Raw genomic sequence first — 23,355 nt, 5'->3', positions numbered from 1 at the left:
ACCCAATAAGCCTGAGAAGAAATGCTTCTGTGTAAATACTGGCAACTATTCCTGAAAAAGAATTATGGGATGTATCCTCAGAAGCTGCCTGATCCCATAATTTGTATTGCATAGGTCACAATCACACATATATATACACGCACAGGTATGTGTGTGCATACATACCCAGGTATATAGGCACACACATGTGCACACGCACACACACAATATATTAAGAAGACAATGAAGTCTGGTCACAGAGCAATTTACAGGCTCAATATATTTTTTCTTTTTTTTTTTTTTTTTACACTTTGAAAGAAAACTTCAGTATTTTACAGTCTTCAGTGGGCATTATATACACTGCACTTATGAAATCTAGAAAGTATTGAAATAGAAATACATTTCTGCAAACATTTGGGTAAGAAAACAAACCAAAATTTTTCAAAGATTTGTGCTATCTACATAGTATTTTCTCTAAATCACAATAACTGTATCCATGGAATGTTCTCTAGAAAATGTCTTTTTTTTTAAAAAAAAAACACCATGCACATTTTCAAGCAATTGTAACCCAAAATATCCCAACCTAAAACAATCTAACAATGTTCAGATTTAAAAATTTAAGTTTCAGATCAGATTTTAAAATGATAGGTCTTTATCACAAGAGCTGTAATGATAACAATTACATGTTAAGGCTAAGCTGGTTTTGTTTTGTTTTTAGAAATACATTTAAAGACACATTTCTCTCGTGGCTCTGCATTATGAACTGTACTTACAGATGACAGTGCAGTGAACATAATGTTCAGTCCTACAGTCAGGATGCAGTTGCTCCTTCCCACTCCACAAGATACTGCACCTTTCCATCAAGTGTCACCCGACGAGCCAAGACACGGTATTTTTCCCCACAAGCTATTCTACCTGCTGCACCAAAATAACTAGTAATCGAGTTCTTTAGATGATTGAGCTGTAACTCCTGATCTGCTAAGTTGTTAAGTATCTCTGTATTGAGTTCATCATACTGGTAATCTTCCTTGCTCTCATCATCCTTTACAATTTCGGAATTTTGAGTCTGGAGTGCTTTTCGTGGAAAGCGCCCTCTTCTCCTCAAATGCGGTATTGCAGCAGGCCAAGTTCTTCCTGTACGAGTCCTTTTTCTGGAGTCAGATAAACTATTGAAAATACCCATAAAACACAAACCAGCATTAACTCCAAGGAATGTATGCTTTATAATCAGTTATTTCCATGTATATATCATACCTCACTTAATATTTTTTATATTTATATCTTATATATTTTATATATCTGAAATTATAAGAATAAACTAATATAAATATGACACTTGCACAATAAAGTTTATCTGCATGAGGAAAATTGTACTAATTTACAAAAAAATCAGTAAGATTAGCTAATCATAACTTATGCCTAGGTGTGTTAAGAGTACTACTTTGATACAGAGTAATTCCATTCTTAAGCATATATAAAAAACTGTCTTCAGAGAAGTCTGCACCAAATGTGCTTAAATTTGCAAACAAAACACAGCTTTATCACACAGATTGACATCACCTACAAAAGTTATACTATAAGAGCTTGTGACTTGATGTTAATTCAGACTATAAATAATTTGTGTATTTTTCAAGCTGAATTTATCTCAAATTAAAACTGAGATATGAGAGACTATACTGCAAAATCTATTATATATCAGTAATTTCTACAGTGCCTTCTACCTATATTTACTATACGTGGCCAGAAATAAGTATCATCATCCAAATATTGTAAGTGTCCAAGATATAAAACCTCATGTAAAAACTTACACTGATAATTTGCACATAATAAAACATGACTGATAAAGTCCTAAATTAAATTATATGCAAACTTTGATGTTCAAGACTCCTATGTAACATACTGAGGAAAGAAGCACCTGTTTTTAAAGTTAAAAAAAGAGAATGGAATCAAGAGCAGAGATACACAACAGTGCCTGGAGTTCTTACGCAACAATTTCAGAAGTCCACGTTAAACATGAGTTTTGAAGATGGACAATTGTAGAAGTAATGCACACAAAAGTTACTCATTAAATCACTTGATAGCATGAACCAGAAAGAGAGGAGACAAATTAAGTAGATTGAGGATCCATGTACCTCAATAAAAGATAAATTTATGTTTTCTTAGAGGGCAAAGTTAAGTAACAATTTATTTGCAGAAAAGTGTATTCTAGTTAATAATTTATTTATGAAGACTGTGCCAAAAATTTTTCGTGCTCTATGGACTGTAGAAAATCATTATGTACTTGCTATTCTTTAACACAAATACACATTTTCCTATAAAAACAAAAAGCTGCCAAAAGTAATTCAGGGTACAGATCAGCTCTTTCAAGGCTTTTATTAGAATACTAAGCTCAGGAAATTATTATGGAGTTTAATTTTTTTCAGTAAATATAACTACTATTTTGCATCAACAAAGAACAGTACTTAGTGAACACAAAAGTCACCCTATGTGTTTAACAACAGAACTAATAAGGACTAATTTTCTTTTGTCCTATGTCTTTAGATTTCCCCATGCAATTTACAGCTCTACTCTGAGTCTCGGTTGTTCATCACTCCAAATCCCAGTAAATTACCACATCCTCTCTGTTATACCTCTCTGCAATATCCTCAGTTCTTCTCTATTTAGTTTCCCACCAGTTCTGCAATACCCTTACTTCCATTCCACATCTACTATGGCTGCCTCGTAACTGCAGTCAAACTCCTACCTTATCTCCTACCTTTGTTGTGCCAAAACTTTAACTGAAAAAAAAGCAACAAAGCAAACGGAAGAGCACAGGCCATGACTAGACCACAAATTATTAGAAAACTGTCTGCCTTTCTATAAATGTGGGTTGTTGGTTTGGGCCTCTCTCATCCAAGTGTCTACCTTCATGAATCTTATTTCTTTGGAACTACGTGTATCAAATATTATGGAATTTAGTCAAAAGGTACAAAACTGGAAGTAGAACAGAAGCTCACGTTAACAACAAAATACAAAACCAAACACAACAAGAACAAAGAAAAAAAAACCCCAGACTTAAAACACTGCATGCCACGCTTTGGCAAGATCTCTTGTAGGATCCCTGCAATTCCTGTTTACAAAGGGTGACGTATTGCTGAACCAATTGTTTTCTGTCCTTTCTTTCAGAAATTTTTATTAAAATAAATATATTACAAATCTTAATCTTCATAGCAGATCGAGCAGTTGAATAATTACCTATAATGTCTGGAAATGGTAGATGAGGTAGTTTCTTTCATACTGGCAGCACCTGTGGATTCCACATCTGAGGTATTAGATGAATGTGCAGTTCCATCAGATTTCCTGATATGCAAGATAACAAGGTTGCCATGTAATCAAAATAATCTTATATTAAAAACTGAGCTGACATTTCAGAAGCAAACAGATAAATTACATCATAATGTTTTACAGAATTACTGTTTTTTAAATTTCTTTTTTTTTTACGTTTACCCAACAGTGCAGGGTAATTCCAAGGCTGGGTTCTCTATCACTGGAACTGGTTCACTGTCCTAAGGGAAAGAAAAAAAAAAAAAAAAAAGTACTTCAAATTAACTTTTAATCACTCCATCAATTTTGTTTGAAGGTGAATGCGGGATTATTATGATTCAGATTAACTGGTTATGTTTTTCTACAAAAATTATAATCCAGTTAGAAGAGGAAAGTGGAGGAAGAGGGGATATCCAAAACCTTACCAGAGGAGACGACTCTGGAGTTTTGTGAATCATTTTTCTTGTATAGGGACCAGGTGGACGACCTACTGATTTTTTTTTCCCCTTTCTTTCTATGCCATTACTTAATTCCCTAGAAGAAAATTTATATTTTGTTTTGTATTACTGAAGAAAATTTTCATTGAATACATGTTTTCCTTTGGCAATGAATACACAATTAGATATCTATTGCTGAAATATTGCACTAAATGAGGTTATTGTGGTTAATCAAAATCATCAGGTACAAAGCTATGTATTTTTGCCTCTACAATAACAGATACAAGATCTTTCTGGTGACACTACTGATTCCCTAATGTTGAAGGGAAACAAACAAGTGTTCGATGCTGCTTATTCATACGATCACACTTCGTAAAACAATGTCACATTTACTAACAAAACTTCACATCGTATTTCCTATTTAGAATTCTAGTTAGATTATTGCATAAAAGATCCAAAGAGACAAGAGACTTTGTTTCCAATATGACAGCAAAGTTGGGATATTTTCTGCTGTTCTTACTGCTAAATTTAATGTTGAGTTTTCTGTTTTGTTTGGGGTTTTTTTAGAACGATGCTAATAGAAAGCTAACTAAATCTGTTCAAAGACCTTGTTCTCACAATTTGCTCACCTTTACAGTTATTTAAAAAATACATTATACAATGAAAAGGTATTTTAATAGGTTTTCTTGTAGACACCAAAAATACACCCAAGTAGCCCCAATTTATCACAACATTGCTAAAATGACTGGGTTATTTTACCTCACATCAGGGATCGGTTTAGATGATTTTCTGCCTTTAATTTTGAACTCATGAGAAGTTCCTTCTGGTTCTTTCTCAGCTTTTAAAGCAGCATTTGGTGGTACAGGAGGAACACGAATTCTCAAGCCAAACAAATGCTTCTTTTTCTTTATTTCTTTTCCAGACATAAACCTAGATGATTTTAAATTAATTGTTAAAATTCTGACACCAGGAAAGCAACTTTTAAAATAAGTGTCCATGCAAAACAAAACTATGTAAATTTTTATTCTAATGTTATTTTATTCCCCTCTTTCCCCTCATGCCTTCCTCTCTCCCAAATACATAATGTGAAGTGGAAACAGGATGGAAGTTAAAACATATTTTTTCTCGTTATCTGGGTTCCACTCAGTTATGTAATGTTATAGTTTGAAATAGAAAAGTATTTTAAATTTAACTTCTACCTCCAGCCAAAGTGATTATCAGATAGAATGAGCAAAGGAGTCTGAAGACTAATCTACATCAGATGAAATAGGCAAGCAACATTTAAAGCAAAAAGTATTAATAACTTACATGGTCTTGTAATCATTTAATGCCTCCAGTACATGCTCATATCTTTCAGATTTTGGTGTATCTGCAAGCTGTGAAGTATTAAGAAAGCATTTAACCCATTAAATTCTTTAGTAATAGAAACTTTCACAGTTACTCTGAGTTACTGTAACTACAGATTTGGATGTGAAGTACATCTATGAAATATTAGCTATGGAAACCACCTAACCCCAAAGGATATTAATAATTATTCCATATATTCTGTGATTTACATTAACAAAATTCATGCCATTCATTACAATTTTAAGCAAAATCCTGCCACAGGACCTAACTCCCATTTTGCCCACTATTATTCAACATGACAGAAAATATTAATGAGGCCCAGAAAAGTTTTGATTAAACCAAAAGAACAATTCCATTTTCTTGCCCCTTTTGCTAAGACCCAGCCTAACCTCCTTTCTTGCACTAAAACCTGAAGAAACAAATCCCTACCAAGCTACCAAAACACGGAATCTTCTAAGAAACTTTACATGTATGAGTAAGAGACAAAAAGCAGAATATATATGGCAGTGACTGTGAAGTGGACAGAGCATTTACAAAACAGAATTTAAAGGAAGATTATTATTTTTATATTTAGGCAGCTACTCTTAAGTTCAGAGAAGCCACCATATTTCTAGTTACCACGCCAAGGTGTTCTAGAACTTATATCTCTGCAATAAATGTATCTTTAATTATAGAGCTGACAAACAGTTCATATTTCACCATTATAATGACTACAGAGCAGACCGTACAACATTTGCAGCTCAAAAACCCCACCCTCAAGTGCTTTCCTAATAGAATTCTGACCAAACAGGACAGATAGAAATACTCAAAGGATTAAATGTGCTAACAGCTAAGCTAGTGGGTAAATATACCCATAAAAAGCAACTCTTTATCACAATTTTGGGCAAGATTCACAGTTAGTCTACCTGACAACTAAAATTAATGGAGATATTAAACTGATTTTAGCCAAAGAAAGTAATATCTGTTTTTCACATCTTTACAACATGCATTCAGTACAACTCACTGCTATTCACAGGTCTTGCAACTCTGCACTACTCAAATAGAGAAAACTGCCAGATATTTATTGTTAATGCATGCTAAAATTGGCTTAGGAGGTCTGATAATTCCAGCATTTACTATGATGGAATTATAATATTCCACCATCTTACCTATGGCTTAAAAACTTTTCCTCTAATTCAGTAATAAGCAGCTAAAGAAACCTAAGTGTCATTTCCAATAGCAGCAAGCTAAGAACGTTTCCAAAACCCTAAAACCATTGCATTGTAGATATTATTTCTGTGACTAATTTCTGTTCACTAAAGAAACCAGACTAGTCAAAGTAAAATAAATTTGCCTCGGTTTTTTCAAGACAATTTTTCCAACTTAGTGAGTTACATTTAGCATATTTTCAGAATAAAGCCTTCAAGATCTCCTTAACACAGCTTTTATGCATTTATTCAAAATCTACCCCTTCAAATATGAAGTCTTGGGACTTAAAATAAGTTGTTTCCTTGAAGGTGTAGAAATATTAAGGAATTGCAAGTACCACTTAACAAAGAACTAACTTTACTTATTTTGGATTTCCCTCTCATTCTTCATCCTTAGTTATGTGTTCTTCACATCAATTGAGAGTGGACAGAGTGAAAGGGGAAGGGGGGGAGAGCAGCACATTGAGGATTGTAGCCTTTCAACTTCCTGAAAATGGCAGGTATGCTGCAAGTCAATGGCCACTCTCCTCATCCACACCACAGCTACTCTGAGCAACCACTCTGACATTGTTAAATATGAAAAAATATGTAAATTGTATTATGCAAAATAAGCAAACATTTCTTCTTAATTTTCCTCAATGCTAAAAGAAATAAGTCAAAATTAAACACTGCTTACGTATTTGTTAAACTGCGCAGTAACAGCCAGAACGTTTCATTCTATTGAAAAGATGGTTTGAGAATTACATTTTGTGCAGCCTTTTCTTTCATTAAAGCTCATGGCCTGATAGAATTGACTTGATATGACTTAGCTAAGAGATGCCATACATGTCAAAGTAAACCACATGTCTATTCATAATCACACTAATTGTTGTCTAGTAATGCTTGAGTGTTTGTCTTTCAAAGAAACTAACACTCGCAGTCTAAGCATGTGTTTTTTAAACTATTTTATTATTTAGAAAAGTAGTTACCCATTCAAACCAATTACATTTGATTCTCAAATTGTCTGCTTGTAAAAATGGATTACAAACATATGAATTTACTAAGAAGTAGTATAAAAGTAGAACGTACTCATTTTAAGAGAATTTCAAGCCAACTGTATGCCACCTGTATTAAAAAACTTGAAAAACTTGAACAATTTTCATGCATGAGAAGAGCGCATACCCTGTGAGCAGTACACACCAATTTGAACTGAAACATACATTTTGTATCCAAATTAACATACAGAAACAAACATCTACACTGCTACTCCTAGTTAAATATTAAGCCAATTTGCTTGGGGAAATGCATTTCCTTTAATGCAAAGAACGAGTCAATCAAATAGATGGAAAAATAACCAGTATAGGAGTGAACTAACACCAAGATGCCTTGACAAATAGCAGAATCAAGATGGGAAAAGGATCAGAACAATCTTTAGACCTGGACAGCAACCGATCATGTCCTCGTCTGGGAGAGAGATGAAAGAGAATATTTGTGTACAATGTTATGTGTTACACCTTAAAGAGATTTTGAAGATGCCTTCACATGCAATATCCTCTGCATTCTGTTCTACATTTAGATTTTCTGGTCTGTGCACAGGAAAATATCAAAGAACTATGAGACAAATATGAAACAAAAGGAAAATACATATATGCAACAAACACTTGAGTATAAATAATTAAAAGTTGCCATGTTAATAAAGTAATAGTTATGTGGAACACTTGTGAAATGTTACAGCTCAGAAGAACATACACGACTTAAAAAGCATTCTATTTCTGCAAGGAAATTAAAGATGGACATCTCACTATTTGGGATTTCTAGATTTTAAGGTAATAAAGGATTCAGCATTCAGAATAAAACAGGCCACAGATCGCCAAGTTTTGGGACATACATACGCACTGTGAGGAAAAACAAGATATTGTATTCCAATTACTTACCTCACCAGGATGCAATCTATCCCAGTTTTCATTAATGTAGGCCATGAGTTCAAGCTCCGAATCGAAGTATTTCTTCTTATGAATAACACTTAGGTTGTAAAGGCATAGATGTGCTATATCTACCCTAGAAGTCAGAAATTTTTTAATAAAAACTGGATATTTTTTAAGTCTTTTTTCTCAATTGCTTTTCTTTGAAATAATTTAGTAGAAAAGATAGTAGCATGATATAGCTTGAGGAACACAAAGCACAACTTAAAAACTCTATGCAGGGAACATTATTAAGTTTCCTGCCCTTTCTCCTCTTCAAGTGCTTCAAATCACTACATCTGATAGCCTTCTATGATATTATGGCTAAATGGGTAGATGCAGGGAGACCAGTGGATGAAGGCTTTTGACAGTCTCCCATAATGTCCTCATGAGCAAGCTCAGGAAACGTGGGATAAAAGAATGGATAGCGAGACTGATTGTGAACTGGCTACACCATAGAGCCCAAACAGTGCAGAGTCCAGCTGGAGACCTGTAACCAGTGGAGTCCCTCAGGGATCAGTGCTGGGTCCAGTCCAGTTCAACATCTTCATCAATGACCTTGATAAGAGGATAGTGTCTTCTCAGCATGTTTGCTGATGACACAAAGCTGGGAGGATTGGCTGATTCACTGGAAGGCTGTGCAGCCATTCAGCAAGATTTGGCCAGACCAGAGAGCTGGGCAAAGAGGAACCTAATGAGGTTCAACAAGAATAAGTGCAGAGTCCTGCACCTGGGAAGGAACAACAAAATGCACCAGGACAGGAAGCTCTGTGGAGAAGAACTTCAGAGTCCTGGTAGACATCAAGTTTTCCATGGGACAACAGTGTGCCCTTGTGGTCAAGAGGGCCAATAGTATCTTTGGGTGCATTAGGAGGAATGTGTCCAGCAGATCAAGGCAGGTTCTCCTCCCACTCTACTCAGCCCTGGTGAGACCACACTGGGAGTACTGTGTCCAGTTCTGGGCTCCCCAGTTCAAGAGGGACAGGGATCTATCTACTTGAGAGAGTCCAACAGAGGGCTACAAGGATGATTAAGGGACTGGAATACACCTGCCTTACAAGGAAAGGCTGAGATCTGGGGCTTTTCAGTCTAGAGAGGAGAAGACTATGGGGGGGATCTAATTCATGTCTATAAATACATGAGGGCTGGGCATCAAGAAGGCAGGGACAACCTCTTTTCACTTGTGTCCTGTTATAGGACATGGGCCAATGGATTCAAACTCGAGCACAGGAAGTTCCACCTCAACATGAGGAAGAACTTCTTTACACTAAGGGTTACAGAGCACTGGAATGGGCTACCCAGAGAGGTTGTGGAGTCTCCTTCTCTGGAGACTTTCAAGACCTGTGTGGATGACTTTCTGAGTGACCTATCCTAGTTTTTGGTCCTGCTCTGGCAGGGGTACTGGACTCAATCTTCCGAGGTCCCTTCCAACCCTTAACGTTCTGTGATTTGGCTTATCTAATGGCAGGATTCTAAATCTGCAAAGGCAGCTGTGCTCAGATATCTCAGTCTTCACCTATACAAGACAGTAGTTGCTTGCTACTTTACTAAACAACCCAGCAATAAGTAACAAGTGCACACAATTGCAATATTTGACTACATTGAAGGGTAAACATTGAGGGAGAAGTTGTTCCTGTTCATACAATCAGTAACAGCTCAGTAAACAACTCAAGACAGCAAGTGGATTTCCTTTTAAGCAAGGAGAATCAAAACACCAAAAGAAAAGCAGAGCATGTATTCAACTCACCCTTTTAATTAATTATTTTTCAAATTCATACTTACCATCTCAAGGGTAAACGTTTGAGGTATTCTGGTCCAGAACTGCAAACTGAGCAAATGAACGTATAAAACCTAAAAATATATACATATGTGTATATACAGGTATCTGGGTGGTGGGTGTCTGTAAACACACACACACTCTTCATTATTTTAACACTCCAGTTATGAAAAAATTCAAGTTAAGCAGGCAAGAAAACCATATTGAGAGACCCTCCATCTTCCACCTTCCTCTATCAACTTCTACAATCTGTGCTGGTACTTACTGAGCCAGATAGAAGGTACTTCCTCAATTTTATTCTGGTACCAATGTTTCATACTTCTTAAGAAAGTCCCTCAACCACCAGTGAAGATGGTCTGTAACATCCCCACTCCATTCTCTCAAATGCAGAAACCTGTGCACCAGTGCCAGCAACCCATGTGTTCCTGTGTCCTAACTCAGTTACTTCATATAAACATTCCAGCACAAGCAACAGCTAAAAGAAAGTATCATAAATGATGAATGAGATACTCCTCGATTCCCTTCTCCAGTTTTCACTCCTATCTGCTCCAAGTGATCCCATTTCCTCTTAAAATGAAAACACAGACCAGTGCTCTTTTTCATTTCCCTTCCTGCCAACTCAACACACCTGAGCAGATGTATAGTTTAGTCTAACTATTCTTCCAGCTTTCTCCAGCTCCCTATACTGTTAATACAGGGAACTACTACTCCACACTCCTAGCGAAAGCTTACCTTGAAGCATGATGCATGTTGCATACAAGAGATTAGTCACCTACACAGTGTGAACTTGAAAGCCCTTATCTAACTTACAGGCCCGCTAAAGTGGTCTGCTTTAAAGCTTCCAACCTCTCAGAAGCCATCACCTATAGCTTAATGGACTTCTAAGTAAAATCAGTAACAGTTTGAATTTGACTATACATTGGTTACCTCTCCATTAACAAACGCTCCTTCATTAAATTGAGACAAAGAATTACATTTTCCTGGCACATTATTTCACATAATCTTCCACAGAAAACTCATCCTGGTTTTGGAAAATACTGCTATATTACAGATGCCTTAATAAAAGCTCATACGTTAAATTCCCTCCACATTTTAAATACAGACAACCATGAACTACAGCTTAAAGTTCTTACCTGTCACCAAAAAGCATTGGCTTTTGCAGGCACTGCACACAAGCTTCATGAAACCACTGCTTACACTTGCAGCACTGCAACATCTTTAGATACCAGCTTCACCAAAAGATAAAAAAAAACAAGATATGTTAAAAGTTTCTGAAAATTTTTCTTCATTATGTTCAAATTAAGTAACAAGGCATCCTCTGACCCAAACTGAATTTCACTGTTTATCAAACAGTAATCTGTAGGGATATTTCTGTAACACTGACTTCCATACTAAATCATTAGAAGAGTGACTATGAATAACATAGTAAAAGGATTAAATTATTAAATGAAGAAAATAAAATCTTAATTTCCTCTTATATCCACCTCTTAATTCTCAATAATTCATTAACTCCATATAAGCTCCTTTTCACATACTGGATTAGCTTTCTTACTATTTTCCAAAGCCTGGCACAGTCACATTAAGACACAAACATTTGTTTTGAGGATTCAACTATTTGAATACTCAAAATTAACCTCATCATTCACATTGTTTCTTTTCCTTTTTCATCTTCTCCTTGAGGAAAGGAATCATGGAAAACTGAAGGTGATATTTGTCCAAGTCTGCAACATTCTCAAACCAGAGTTCTGTCCTGTGAGTATAAACTCAAAAGCTTCATTTCTTTGTGGGACTCCTGACTTGCTTTGAATTAAAATCTTCAACACTACTTTATTCATTCAATCCTCCATGTAGACACCAGAGTATTTATCCCTACCTGCTTACGCCCTCTTTTCTTGCCTTGCCTGTAAGCAAGAACCAGAGGACTCTGTAATGCCGTAAGAGGAAAGAAGTCTTTCCCCTGCCAATAACTGCAATCCAGGGTATAATGTTATGGTAAAACAGACAGCTGTCTATTGCAACAAAATGTGATAAACTAGTCACAAATAGAAATGTAAGTAGGTGTCAATTAAAGAGCTGAGTTAACATCAGAAAATCACTGCCTAGAACTGCAAGATCAACAAACTCCATCCAAATTCAACACATTAACTGTAGCAATGCAATAACATATATTCTTGCTTGTTCTAAGACTAATGTTACACGATGATCACACGGCAAAACTAAAGCAAAAGATCTGATGGGAGAGGGAAAGCCACTAATAATGTATTTCCCATGTAACAATTCTAAAACTATATATACATGCATGTCTATCTAAAAAACAAATTTCCACTTCGCATTGAATTTAATACCCATGCACGATAGAAACAGAAATTAACAAGTTCAGAAGTAAAAGAATACAGGATCAGTACCTACAGCTGCATTTACCAAGTTCTTATGTATTATCTGTTTACTTACTCTCCAGGTCCTCCACAATAGCAGTAACACTGCTGGACATTGGTTTTATGACCTGCATCCCACTCAAGGTCTGTTGCATTATATGGTAATGTTTGTTTCATGACTTGCAGTGCTTTGGCATTTGGTCCTTTCTTAAGAGCACCACCCCTCTGGGCCAAAACAAATTCATTAGTTTATAAAAACAGTAAGATGTTTCTGAAAATTTCTAATTCTTTAATTTAAAAGTTACCAAAAATTGCCTATAATAAAGTAAAATACTTTCACCTCTATGTTTTAATAACAGCATTTTTTTAATAAGCTCAAAGCGAAATGTCATCTACTTCTAAAATAAATATTTAATTCCCCATTATACAAAACTTTAATTCAGATCAAAGTTAACAAAAAAGAAAGAAATACCACCTTTAAAAGTTATGGTTTCTGTTTCAACTTCAAAAACATAGTATGCATGCAATATGGGTTGTATTACTAAATGTTTTTATAGAAACACACCTTTGTTGTTGTTGCAAAGACGCACTGCCGACAGAGCCATTTATCATCTGAATCAATCACACTAGAATCAATATTTGGAGTGTGGCACAGCTGATGATACCCTGTATAAAATTATCAACCAAAGAGTGATTAAAATAGCAAAAGAAGCTTACACAGAATTATATATAATTTTAATTAATTATGAATAATGCCTTGTAGTTTAAGTTCTAAAATTCTGATCAAAGAGATCAGTAGCATTCAAAATGGTCTTTTACATTTTCATAGTGGAAAAAGTAAGCTTTACTTACAGAACAGTTATTAGTGACTTTAACACGGATTATCATTATTCACTGAGATGTTAATAGCCACTAAGGACTATAAAATTTAAGATCAGTTGAGCAGTCAGTCACACAGGCAAATATCCTCCTTCATAAAATAAATCAAAACATCTTTTAAAATGCGCTAAATAGAAAAAAAAAAAATGTAGTTACCTTGCCCACATTTATCACATATAACCATTTCATTCGGTGCTTCTGAATACTCTTCCTGACATATTGTACAGACCATTTCCCCACTTTCAGTGGCTCCTAGATAGAGATGAAAGTGTGATTTTTTTTTTTTTTCAGATTACATCTGCAGCTGGAATGGTTACCATGGTGTGGGGAGTGGTCCATCTTCTCCCCCCCACATAAGACTAAACAAAAAATGCCTTTCAAGCCAGCAAAGCAAGAGTGACTCCCTTTCACTGATTTACTCAAGGACAGAATGAGCAGGCCTCTTGCCCTACCAGACAAGTGCATGGCAAGGAAGCAGCACAAGGATTGATAACTGGCAGAAAAATAAACAATAGATTAAAAACTGCTCCTAACAGAATATGTACCTGGCCAATGGTGATTGGCTAATTCAGACAGTGGTACTTTCTGGAACAATGATCTCTGATCTATAAAAAAGAGGGCAAGATCTGCAGGGCTCTCCCTGCTCGCTCTCTCTGCCTGCTTGGGACGAGACCCCGCTGCAGCACCTGAACCTGCCTGAACGCCACTCCCGCTGCTCGGAGGAACGGAGGCGGGAAAAGCCCGCCCCAGCCGGCGCCTGCCACAAAGCCACAGGACCAGAGTCGTGCCGATCCGCAGCAGGAAAGGGTCGCCCAGGTTACTGGGAAGCCGGACCCGTGCGGATCTCCAGCCGAGCCTGCCAGCACATTTCGAGAACTGCGCCAAGGAAGGAGGGTAAATACACACACACACACTTTAACTTTCTTACTAGGCTCAACTCCTACCCTTTCACTCCATTGATTTACACCTCTCCTTCGGAGTGTGCCTTTTATAGACCATAGTGCCTTTGAATCCCTTTTCCAATATATACCTAGCCAACCTCTCCTGAGCCTTGATCCCTTAGTTTGTATTGAGCCTTAATAAACTGATTAATTTGCAAACTCAACATTGGTCTCAGTAATAATTTGTGAGCGTGGTGGGAGGGTACTTTAGTCTATCCTCTAAGAAATGGTCCCACAGCGGCCGTTCCTCCGTAAGAGGCGAACACCACGTGTGAACGAACGCTCGGGGCTCATTCACAAACCTCTCCACATTGCGGGGGGGGGGGCGCCGGTACTGGCTCGTGACACATGGGTATGGCTTTTTTTCTAATTTCAGTTACAGATCCATGCATTGTAGAAACATATTGTTCCAGAGCCTAACTTCCTAACAAAAACACATTCAGACGTTTTGCACAGAGTGTGTGTTAAAAATATTTCTATCACTTACTGTAGACTATCAGATACTTATAGACTATATATTAACTATTTACTATGCAGTCTATGATTCCTTAATAATAACAACAAAAACTGCATGACTGAATAAAGAATGTAAGTGCAGGCCAAACAATATGTATAAAAAAATTATTATCTGGACAGCTGATACACATGTATACAATAGTCTGTGCTTCTTTTCATGTAAATATATGCACAATTTGGTGCATATCTTTTTGACAGATCTGCCCACGGTCCTTTAATATTAAGCTCCAACACTCTTAGGAAATATATTACTTCTTATGCATATCAGCAAGCATACAAAAGCAAACAGTAACAGAAGGAATATAGTTTGCTTGCCTTGCTTTAATTATACCACGTATAAACGTAAAATCTAGACTAAAGCACAAGTTAATTAACCTACATATTACCATGCTCATGCATTAAAGTTTGGTAGTTACAATAAACAAATCTAAGATCATAAACAACTACTATACAGAAGTAGAACTGTAGTATTTTAATAGCTTCTCAGAAATAAAGCAGTTGATTTTTTTGCTATTATGAATAGAGTTCCTCCCATTAGCAGATAAAAAGTTTAGTGTAAACAGCAAGACTCAGCAAGAGCCAGATCATATTTTCATTGCCTTTATATGAGAAAGAAATCGTAACTGATTTTGAAATTAGCATTTGATTTCCAAAATACTAGCTATTCCCCAAATATCCCAAAAAATGAAAGCTAATGTACAACAGATGTCTCACTTACTAATTACACATTTCTTTACACCACGTGATTACTTCAAAATATGGAATGGTTTATTATGTGCAACAGTTACAGTGTTACTTTTACAAGTGAAAATTCCACTGAAACCTAGGACTTCCCAATCCTTGGTTTCTTTCCATGTCATGTTGCTTCAACTGAAAACAATAGGAGGACATAGACTTGATGTAAATTAAGGCCTGGAGTTCTGTTAAGACAGAGTATTATACTCTATCCCCATCCAGATAGACTCCAACATGATTATTTTTAGAAGCGTTCTCTCAGCCCCGAACATACTTACGTGAAAACACACACAAAAACACCCAAACAAAAAAGAAACTGCAGTGATAGAGAGTTGTTTGAAATGTCTTTTTTTTTCTTTTTAATTTGCCTAATTCATGATCCTGGGTCACATTAAACTCTACCACTCGTTAGTATAAAATAAATTATTACATTACGTTATTGTTACAGATATAGTAATCTAAACAAAATACTAAACAATTACTACTTCATTGAAGTTCTTGCCTGTTTGTATGTCCTTCCAGAGAACCCAGGATTTGGAACTGTCTTCAAATATAATGAAGCAGTTCTGTTTCAGTTTGTTTATCTGAAAAACAAAAAAATACAGTGGAAGTAAACAGACTAAACAGAATAATGTCTTTAATACTTTTATACTGTAATATATAACCAACAAATGATACTTTGAGACTCTAGTGAAGTTAAAAAATTGTTTACCTTTTTGATAGTTCCAAGATAAAACAAGCCATCTGACCATCTAGCTAGGACATCCTGACCTTCTTCAAATTTACACAGTGGCTTTTTGGCTTTGTGTCCATCACGTAATGACAGCTTGGTCAGAGATGCTGAGGTCTTATGGCTTCGACGTAAAGGAGACCGCTTATGGACCAGTGAATTACCCACCGCTGTAGAGTCTCTAAAGAAAGGGAAGCAAGAAAAAAAGTCATCAGAATTAGGTTAAAGAAACAATATATTTTAAATTAATTATGATTCACACTGCAAATTATATCTATGAATTCGACTCATCATATTAAATGGATCAATAAGTTGTCATGTGCAGTTCAAAAGCATCTAAAGCAAACACTAGTGCAACTTGAAACACTTTGACAAAGGACTACTCTTTTACAGTTTCAAAGATTTTCTTTCCAGCTTTTTATCTGGTTTAAGAGATAAGAGAAAGCAGCTAAAAGGCAGGAATGTTGGCTCTTCTCTTCCAGTACTTGAAAAAAGAGACATGAAAGCACTTGTGCAGAATAAGCAAAAACACACAAATTCATTTATATATAATCTAGTACAGATTTCCATTTTAAAAATCAATAACTATTTAAGAGTTTTATACTTAAGTTGTCAAAAGCACATTACATTCTTTAAAGTTCAGAATTCTGTCCCATAACTCCATTCAAATTATAACAAAAATATGTTGTGCATCATTTTCTGGCACAAAGCACTTAAGTGAGTCTATACATTGACTTAGACAACAGCCTAAATTCACAATAGCTACTTCAGACACTGAAGAATCTTGACACACAGTAAAGGTTTGAGCCAATAAAGCAGACACTTCTCCATTGTCCACACTGCTGTCTTTGTGGGAGATAGCACTGCTGAAGTGATGACTAAAAAGCTCATGAAGTAGCTCCTGCTGTGCAGTTTATGGTTTATCTAACACATGGACTGAAAATAGGGTTAGTTATCACAATAGACTGACACTTGGAACTAGCTTAACAGTTGCTTTCCACATGGGTAAGAAGCTCCTCTGCAGGGAAACATTCCCTCAATGTTTTTGATGGAGATTAGGTGGAAAGAACTAATGTTTTAACAAGTTTACTTCAACTAGCAAGCCATAAGTTACTTAAAGTAAGTACCTCTGAAGTGCCTTCTGGAAATACTGCACAAGATACCACAAGTTCAGTGCAGGCCAACATAAAAACTACGTCTAAAATGTTAGTAACTTTCTTACTAGTTTTGCTAGACTTCTCTCTGCTGTAATGGAGTACCAAGAAGTACCAACCATTAAAATTTCTTTTGAAAGTTATGTGAAAATGCGTACTGAGGTTAATTTCTTACTTGCCAATTTTGAACTTAAAGGTTCCACATTTTCCAGAAATTTGCTTTCAAGTCTTCCCTAAAGTTAGCTCCATAAACCTTCCTACTATACCATTTATAGTTGCCAACAAAGTTAGTAACCTTGAAGTAACAACTTCCCCACCATCTTAAAAACTCTCCAAGAACTTCTCATCACAAAATATCCAAACATGTCGTTTTTCAAAAACACTCATCTGACATAAAAATAATTTTACCTCCCTTAACTTACACAACTAACCTATACTGCCTGTCATACAGCATGTTCCAACTACCTTAGCTTTATATCCTTTACTCAATACTGAATACATTGTGGCTGTGGTCATACTCAAATGCATAAAACACAAAGAAAGTATTGACATGCCCATCCAATCTTTCAGAATTTAGTGGGGCAAGTCAGTAAAATGTGTCTACATGTTGAAATATGCTTAAAAATAGAAGTGCACTTGTACCATTTCTTGAGAAGTTGATCTTGTGAAGTGCTGAAAATGCTCATTGATTTTTCACCCTAGGGTCTAGATTGTATCCATAGATATTACCAAGCAAGACAAGCAAGAGATCATCTATGTATCTACTTAATGAATTACTTTATAATATGCTGCAGCAGCAGGAGATAACTGTCATTCTTCGTCACTGGGAATGGCAAACTCCCTCCAAAGCTAAGCTACCTAAATCAGTCTGATTTCTGAACCATGACAACTTACTATGCATAACACAATAAAAATCTGATGTATTTAGTTTTTACTTGTTTGTAAGTCTTTTTAACCTCTTTATAAGAGGTTAGAATTTGTCAGTGTTCATTTGGTCTCCCTGACTCCTGTATCTCCACAACAACCCTACAGAAGGAAGTGGAAAAGTTAGGGGAAAATATGTGAGAAAGTGGAGGATTAAAAGGACTAAGAACTCCCATTCTCGTTTTCAAGTGCCTTTTTCCTCAGCAGCACTGCCAGGTTAAGGTCACTGATGCTCAGGTAGTCCTTCAGTTGTAACAACTTCTGTTATGAAAAACTCACCTGACAAGTTAAGTTTTTCAGCCATCTCACTTCACTGATTTGTTTCACAGAATGGTTTGTCAGCACAACAGAACAAATGCAAACAATCAGCTTGGGACACAAATTCCCCCAGCTGGCACTGCCAGCCTGCATGACTGAACTGTAGACAGTTTTATTGACAACCCATGCAGTTTCAGGTAATTTCTTCCACAAGGGATATATGATTCACAAATACTGCAACAGTAACAGAATGTAGCTACCCTGTGAGCATATAGAGTTATTAAAATGTTTCATCTTTAAATTGGCTTCAAAAACTAAGTGCCTAATCACATTAACAGAAAATTTTCACACAGGTCTTTCCCATACAGCAGCTTGCTCCCCTCTCACCAGCTCTGGAATGACAAGGTGACCTTCTCCATACGTTTTCTATTCCATTTCCTTCGTCTTATTATAGATTAAAGTTCTGATAGTTTAAACAAACTAAAGTACCTCACAGAAAGCTCTGGTAACTAGACAAGTCAGGTAAGCAGCAAGTGCTCACAGCCAGAGGACAGAAGAGGGAAATTAGTCTCTTCTGAGAGCCACCATCTTAGCTGGTTTACCCAGCACCACATAACCAAGCCCAAGCCATGCTTCAAACCTAACTGCTAACCTGTGCCTGGGATTCAGTACCCCTGTTCTCAGGAAAGATGCTGGATCCCAGTCACAGGTTTCTTCCCATCTTCCTCACATCCTCTGTAATTTATAAGATCTCATGCCCAATATTATCTGTTCACTCTATCAACCATACCTCCCTCCCCCAAATAAAAACATTCTGCTGGGCCAAGAAGACAGAGACTTAACAAGATACTTGTCCACCCCAGCCCAGATGTAAACTCAGTATCAGTCCAATTCAAAAAGTTCACTTTGCTTATAGTAACACCAACTTTGCTGCAACAACACTCCAATTATACATGAACAGCCTATTATATTAGCAAATTGCTACAAATTCCTTTCAAGTGGAGAATCCAGTACAAATCTAGGCTGTAGCCTACTCTTTTACAGTACTTCATGTAGCCAAATCAATAGTGAGCTTCCAACATGCTGCATCATAGAACATTGACAAGATACACTTTGAGCCCCTTATCTTTACACCTTTTTGTATTCTGGTACAATCAAAAACCTAAATCATCCCATCAACTGTACAAAAGGATGATAAAGGGTCTCTAACTTAGGCATCCCTCAGTCTAGAAAAGCAAACAGTACTGCATAGGGGATAAGAAATACATTCTCAGAATCGTTTGATTTTTATATTTGTTTAGGATAATATAATGATAATAAAACTATTATTCAAGTTAAAAGGGATCTCTAACCCTACATACCACTCTGTATAAGCTGATCCTTGTCAGCAAGATGAGAAATTTTAACTTGTTTACTTCTCAACTCTACCCAGTCAACCGTAATACCACCCATTAGGATCATGTGGTTTTCAGGCAACACATTACTATTCCAATAGATCTGCTGTTTATTTTGGGGGTTTTTTAAACCTTTGAAAGAGCCTTAAATTTTGGCTACAATTTTTGCTCCAAATTCTTCTGTCTGGTTAGACACTTTAAACAACTCCAGTAATCACAGAACATCTTTTCAATAGTTTGGGTTTTTTTAAGTAGCTCTATGCTTTCAAAAGCATATCCATCACACTCTTAACAAAAGAAGTGTTGCATCTGAAAAAAAAAAAAAAAAAAAAAAAAGAAAAAAAAACCCAGCAACTGCTTAGACACTTTAAACAACTCCAGTAATCACAGAACATCTTTTCAATAGTTTGGGTTTTTTTAAGTAGCTCTATGCTTTCAAAAGCATATCCATCACACTCTTAACAAAAGAAGTGTTGCATCTGAAAAAAAAAAAAAAAAAAAAAAGAAGTAATAAGAACCCAGTCACTGCAGCCCATTCACCTGATTAGCAGTTGGTCTGTTAAGTAAACGATTCTGTTGCACATGATAAATAATTGTAGTTAAACACTGAGGGGAGGTGATTATTTCCTTCTACACAGGACTATTTAGATGTCATCCAGAATACTGTTTTGGTTCTCCCAGTGCAAGACAGACATCAAAGCAGACAAGTTTAGTGGAGGACCACCAAGACAGCAGGGGACTGGAGCACCTGCCCTGTGAGAGGAGACCGAGGTAACCTGGGTCGTTCAGCTTGGGAGAATAAAAGGCTTCAGGGAGGCCTAACAGCAGCCTTCCATCTCCTATGAGAAGATTAATAAGATGGAATTAGTCTTTTCAAAGTAGTGCATGGCAGGAGGGCAAGAGACGGCACACGTGTTGAAATAAGAGAGATTTTGATGTGCATGGGAGTTGGGGAGAATGTTGTTTTTTCCACCCCCGTGAGGACAGTTCAGCAGTGGAACAGGATGACAAGGCGGTTGTGTGGCCTTCATCAGTGGAGGCTTTCAAGGGCTGACTGGACCTGGTCTGGCCTCATGGCTCATGCTACACTGAGCAGGACTAGAGAACTCCCAAAAACTGACTGTCCTTAATAAGATTGATTCATACTATTAAAAAGAGGTAGCCACTAGGATAAGCGCATTCTCACGTCAGTAATACTACATCATCTGTGATCTTCATTTTATTTGCTCACATTCTCCCTCAAGAAATAACCAGAAGTGCTCTAATTGTATTCGATATGCACAGAGAAAGTATTAGTTTTTAAAAGATCATCACAGAAACACATTTCCTTACATATTTAGTATATAGAGAAATAAAGTAGGGCAGTCCTGTACTATAAGAGCCACTTATTGGGGACTGATCACATGTTTGTACACAAAGAAGCAGAAGGTAGCATCAGGTAGAGAATAATGGTATTAGGTCATAACACATCTTCCATTAATTTTAAATGTAGTACCTCCTTGAACACAGCAACTGCCTTTTTGGTTTCTACAATACCCAAAGAGAGGATACCCGGCAACATACCTAAGGAGTGTAGTATGAGCATGGACATGAGCAGTGAAGACGTAAAGGACAACAACATGGTGAATTTCACTGGAGGGGGAAGAAAGAGGATTTCAGAGGTCATCAAAACCCCTTGAACATGAATTTCCTTCTTTAAGGCTAGTCTAAAAGAACAGCAACCTTCATGAGCACTCCACAGAAAGAAACTAAAAATAAATCAATTTAAAACATATTATCCTCCAAGTGAATGAAATATGTCCAGACTTATCAAGAATGCTCTCATCATTATCTTCCCTCCTACTTAAAGAAGGTGAGCCTCTTGATTTCACTATTCCATAGAGATTCTGCCTTCTAGGAAGAGACCATAAGCTTGATATCTAGCTCATCCAAAGTGTAAATTCAAATAGTTTTAGGGCTTTCAGTACCATGTCTCACCCTGCCCAGGGATGCTCCAGCAATACTCGTGGTTTTACATTTTTTTTCCTGGTGTGTTTTACTCAAAGACATTTCCCCTTCATTTCCTGCATGGAAGGCCTGTGAAGAAGGTGAAACCAATTCCACAGCAAGCTCAGAGTTCAGTCACACAAGAAGTACTCTCCATTCACAAACTATGAGAAGATTGGTATTGGCTTCCAGCCACGTGTGCTTCTTCCCTCCACAACCTGCAGGAGCATCACAAAATATACTTTAAAGCTATTTTAGATGCCTTTAGCACTATATGCACTCACATCTATCTCCAGGTAATACAGAAGTCCACTCTCCACCTAGCAAACAAACTGCAAATCATTTGTTACAGCTGCTCTTCACATATACTTTACCTGATCTCTCAATACAGGGAAGGACAAACATACTACCAGTGCATGTCTTTCACCCATTCAAAACATATATACACACCTCAACAACTGGTAACTCATCTTTCAAGAAGCAACCTACAGCTGATTTAAAATTCCTTCCAGAGCAGAAAAAAAGAAGTTGTCGAGAAGCCACAAATCTATATTTGAAAAAAGAGTTAACTAAGGAAAACATTACATTATACTCTCAGTAAAGATACGCACTTCAGCAGCTTGTAGCTCCTTGCAAAGATTCTTCTCACTTTCACTACTTTATTATTCACTTTCTTTGGTATTTTCAATCTTTCTTTACTCATTTTCCTTTCACTAAAAAAAGCTATGAACCTATTAACCTGTAGGAACTACTTTTTCTCTTCTTTTAACCTTAAATGCTTTCAAGTTAATTGTAAATACAGCTCTCAAAAAAAAGGGACAAACATTAACTTATTAACTTTTACCAGCCTGATTACAGACTAAAAAAAAAACAAAACACCCGTGGAAACTATTTTTTAATTATCTCATACTTCTGACAATTTAGGTATAAAGCATTAATCCTTTTCCGTTACAGTAAGTCAGGTGAAAATCATGCTATTGTCTACTATGTTTGTCTTTTGAAATTCACGAGCACGGCCTACCAGAAATGCAGGAAACCAGTATAACAGTACCTGGCTTTCCTGGCAGGCCCTTTTATTTAATTACACAGGCCCTCTCCTTTAAATAGCACCCAAATACTTCACGGGTGAATGACAATCCCTAATATTTCAACACTAATATCACCGTTCTGAGCCTCCAACACAGTGCCATATTGTTCTCTTCGACTGTTAACATCAATCCATTCTTCCCACAGAATTCAAATACCAAAGAAAAGAAAATACATGACTGCACATCCTTTCAGCCAGCAACAGTTACCACAGTCTAGCGGGCTAAAAACGCAAGCTCCTAAGCACAAATTGCCTAGCGTGACAGAGACTAGGTGAGGCGCTGCAAACAAAAAAAGAAACCAAAAACAAAGTTACCAGCGAAGATCACCACCTCTTTTGTGCTGCTGTGTGCGCGCCGAGCAAACGCAGCCTGCTCGGACAATGCCCGCACCCGAGCAGATAAACA

General features: G+C 36.6%; 1 protein-coding gene across 2 annotated transcripts; it reads right to left on the bottom strand.

The window, feature by feature from the left end:
* Nucleotides 1-515: 515 nt before the first annotated feature.
* Nucleotides 516-23,288, bottom strand: MTF2 (metal response element binding transcription factor 2). Of its 2 annotated transcripts, XM_010006629.1 has the most exons (15): nt 23,281-23,288; nt 16,129-16,327; nt 15,919-16,000; nt 13,381-13,476; nt 12,911-13,011; nt 12,422-12,570; nt 11,104-11,199; nt 9,976-10,044; nt 8,167-8,290; nt 5,028-5,095; nt 4,479-4,649; nt 3,708-3,816; nt 3,466-3,524; nt 3,214-3,318; nt 516-1,145 (listed from the first exon to the last, which is right to left on the bottom strand). In XM_010006629.1, the coding sequence occupies exons 4-15, from the start codon at nt 13,454-13,456 to the stop codon at nt 791-793; spliced, it is 1,482 nt and encodes a 493-aa protein (XP_010004931.1). In that variant the 5' UTR covers nt 13,457-13,476; nt 15,919-16,000; nt 16,129-16,327; nt 23,281-23,288; the 3' UTR covers nt 516-790. The 2 variants fall into 2 exon arrangements, with proteins under 2 accessions (XP_010004931.1, XP_010004932.1); XM_010006630.1 differs by lacking the exons at nt 4,479-4,649; nt 23,281-23,288 and having other exon boundaries at nt 16,129-16,323.
* Nucleotides 23,289-23,355: the final 67 nt, after the last annotated feature.

This window comes from Chaetura pelagica, unplaced genomic scaffold (assembly GCF_000747805.2).
Source record: "Chaetura pelagica isolate M959 unplaced genomic scaffold, ChaPel_1.0 scaffold69, whole genome shotgun sequence".
In the NCBI taxonomy this organism is placed as follows: domain Eukaryota; kingdom Metazoa; phylum Chordata; class Aves; order Apodiformes; family Apodidae; genus Chaetura; species Chaetura pelagica.
This window is presented reverse-complemented; position numbering and strand designations above follow the sequence as displayed.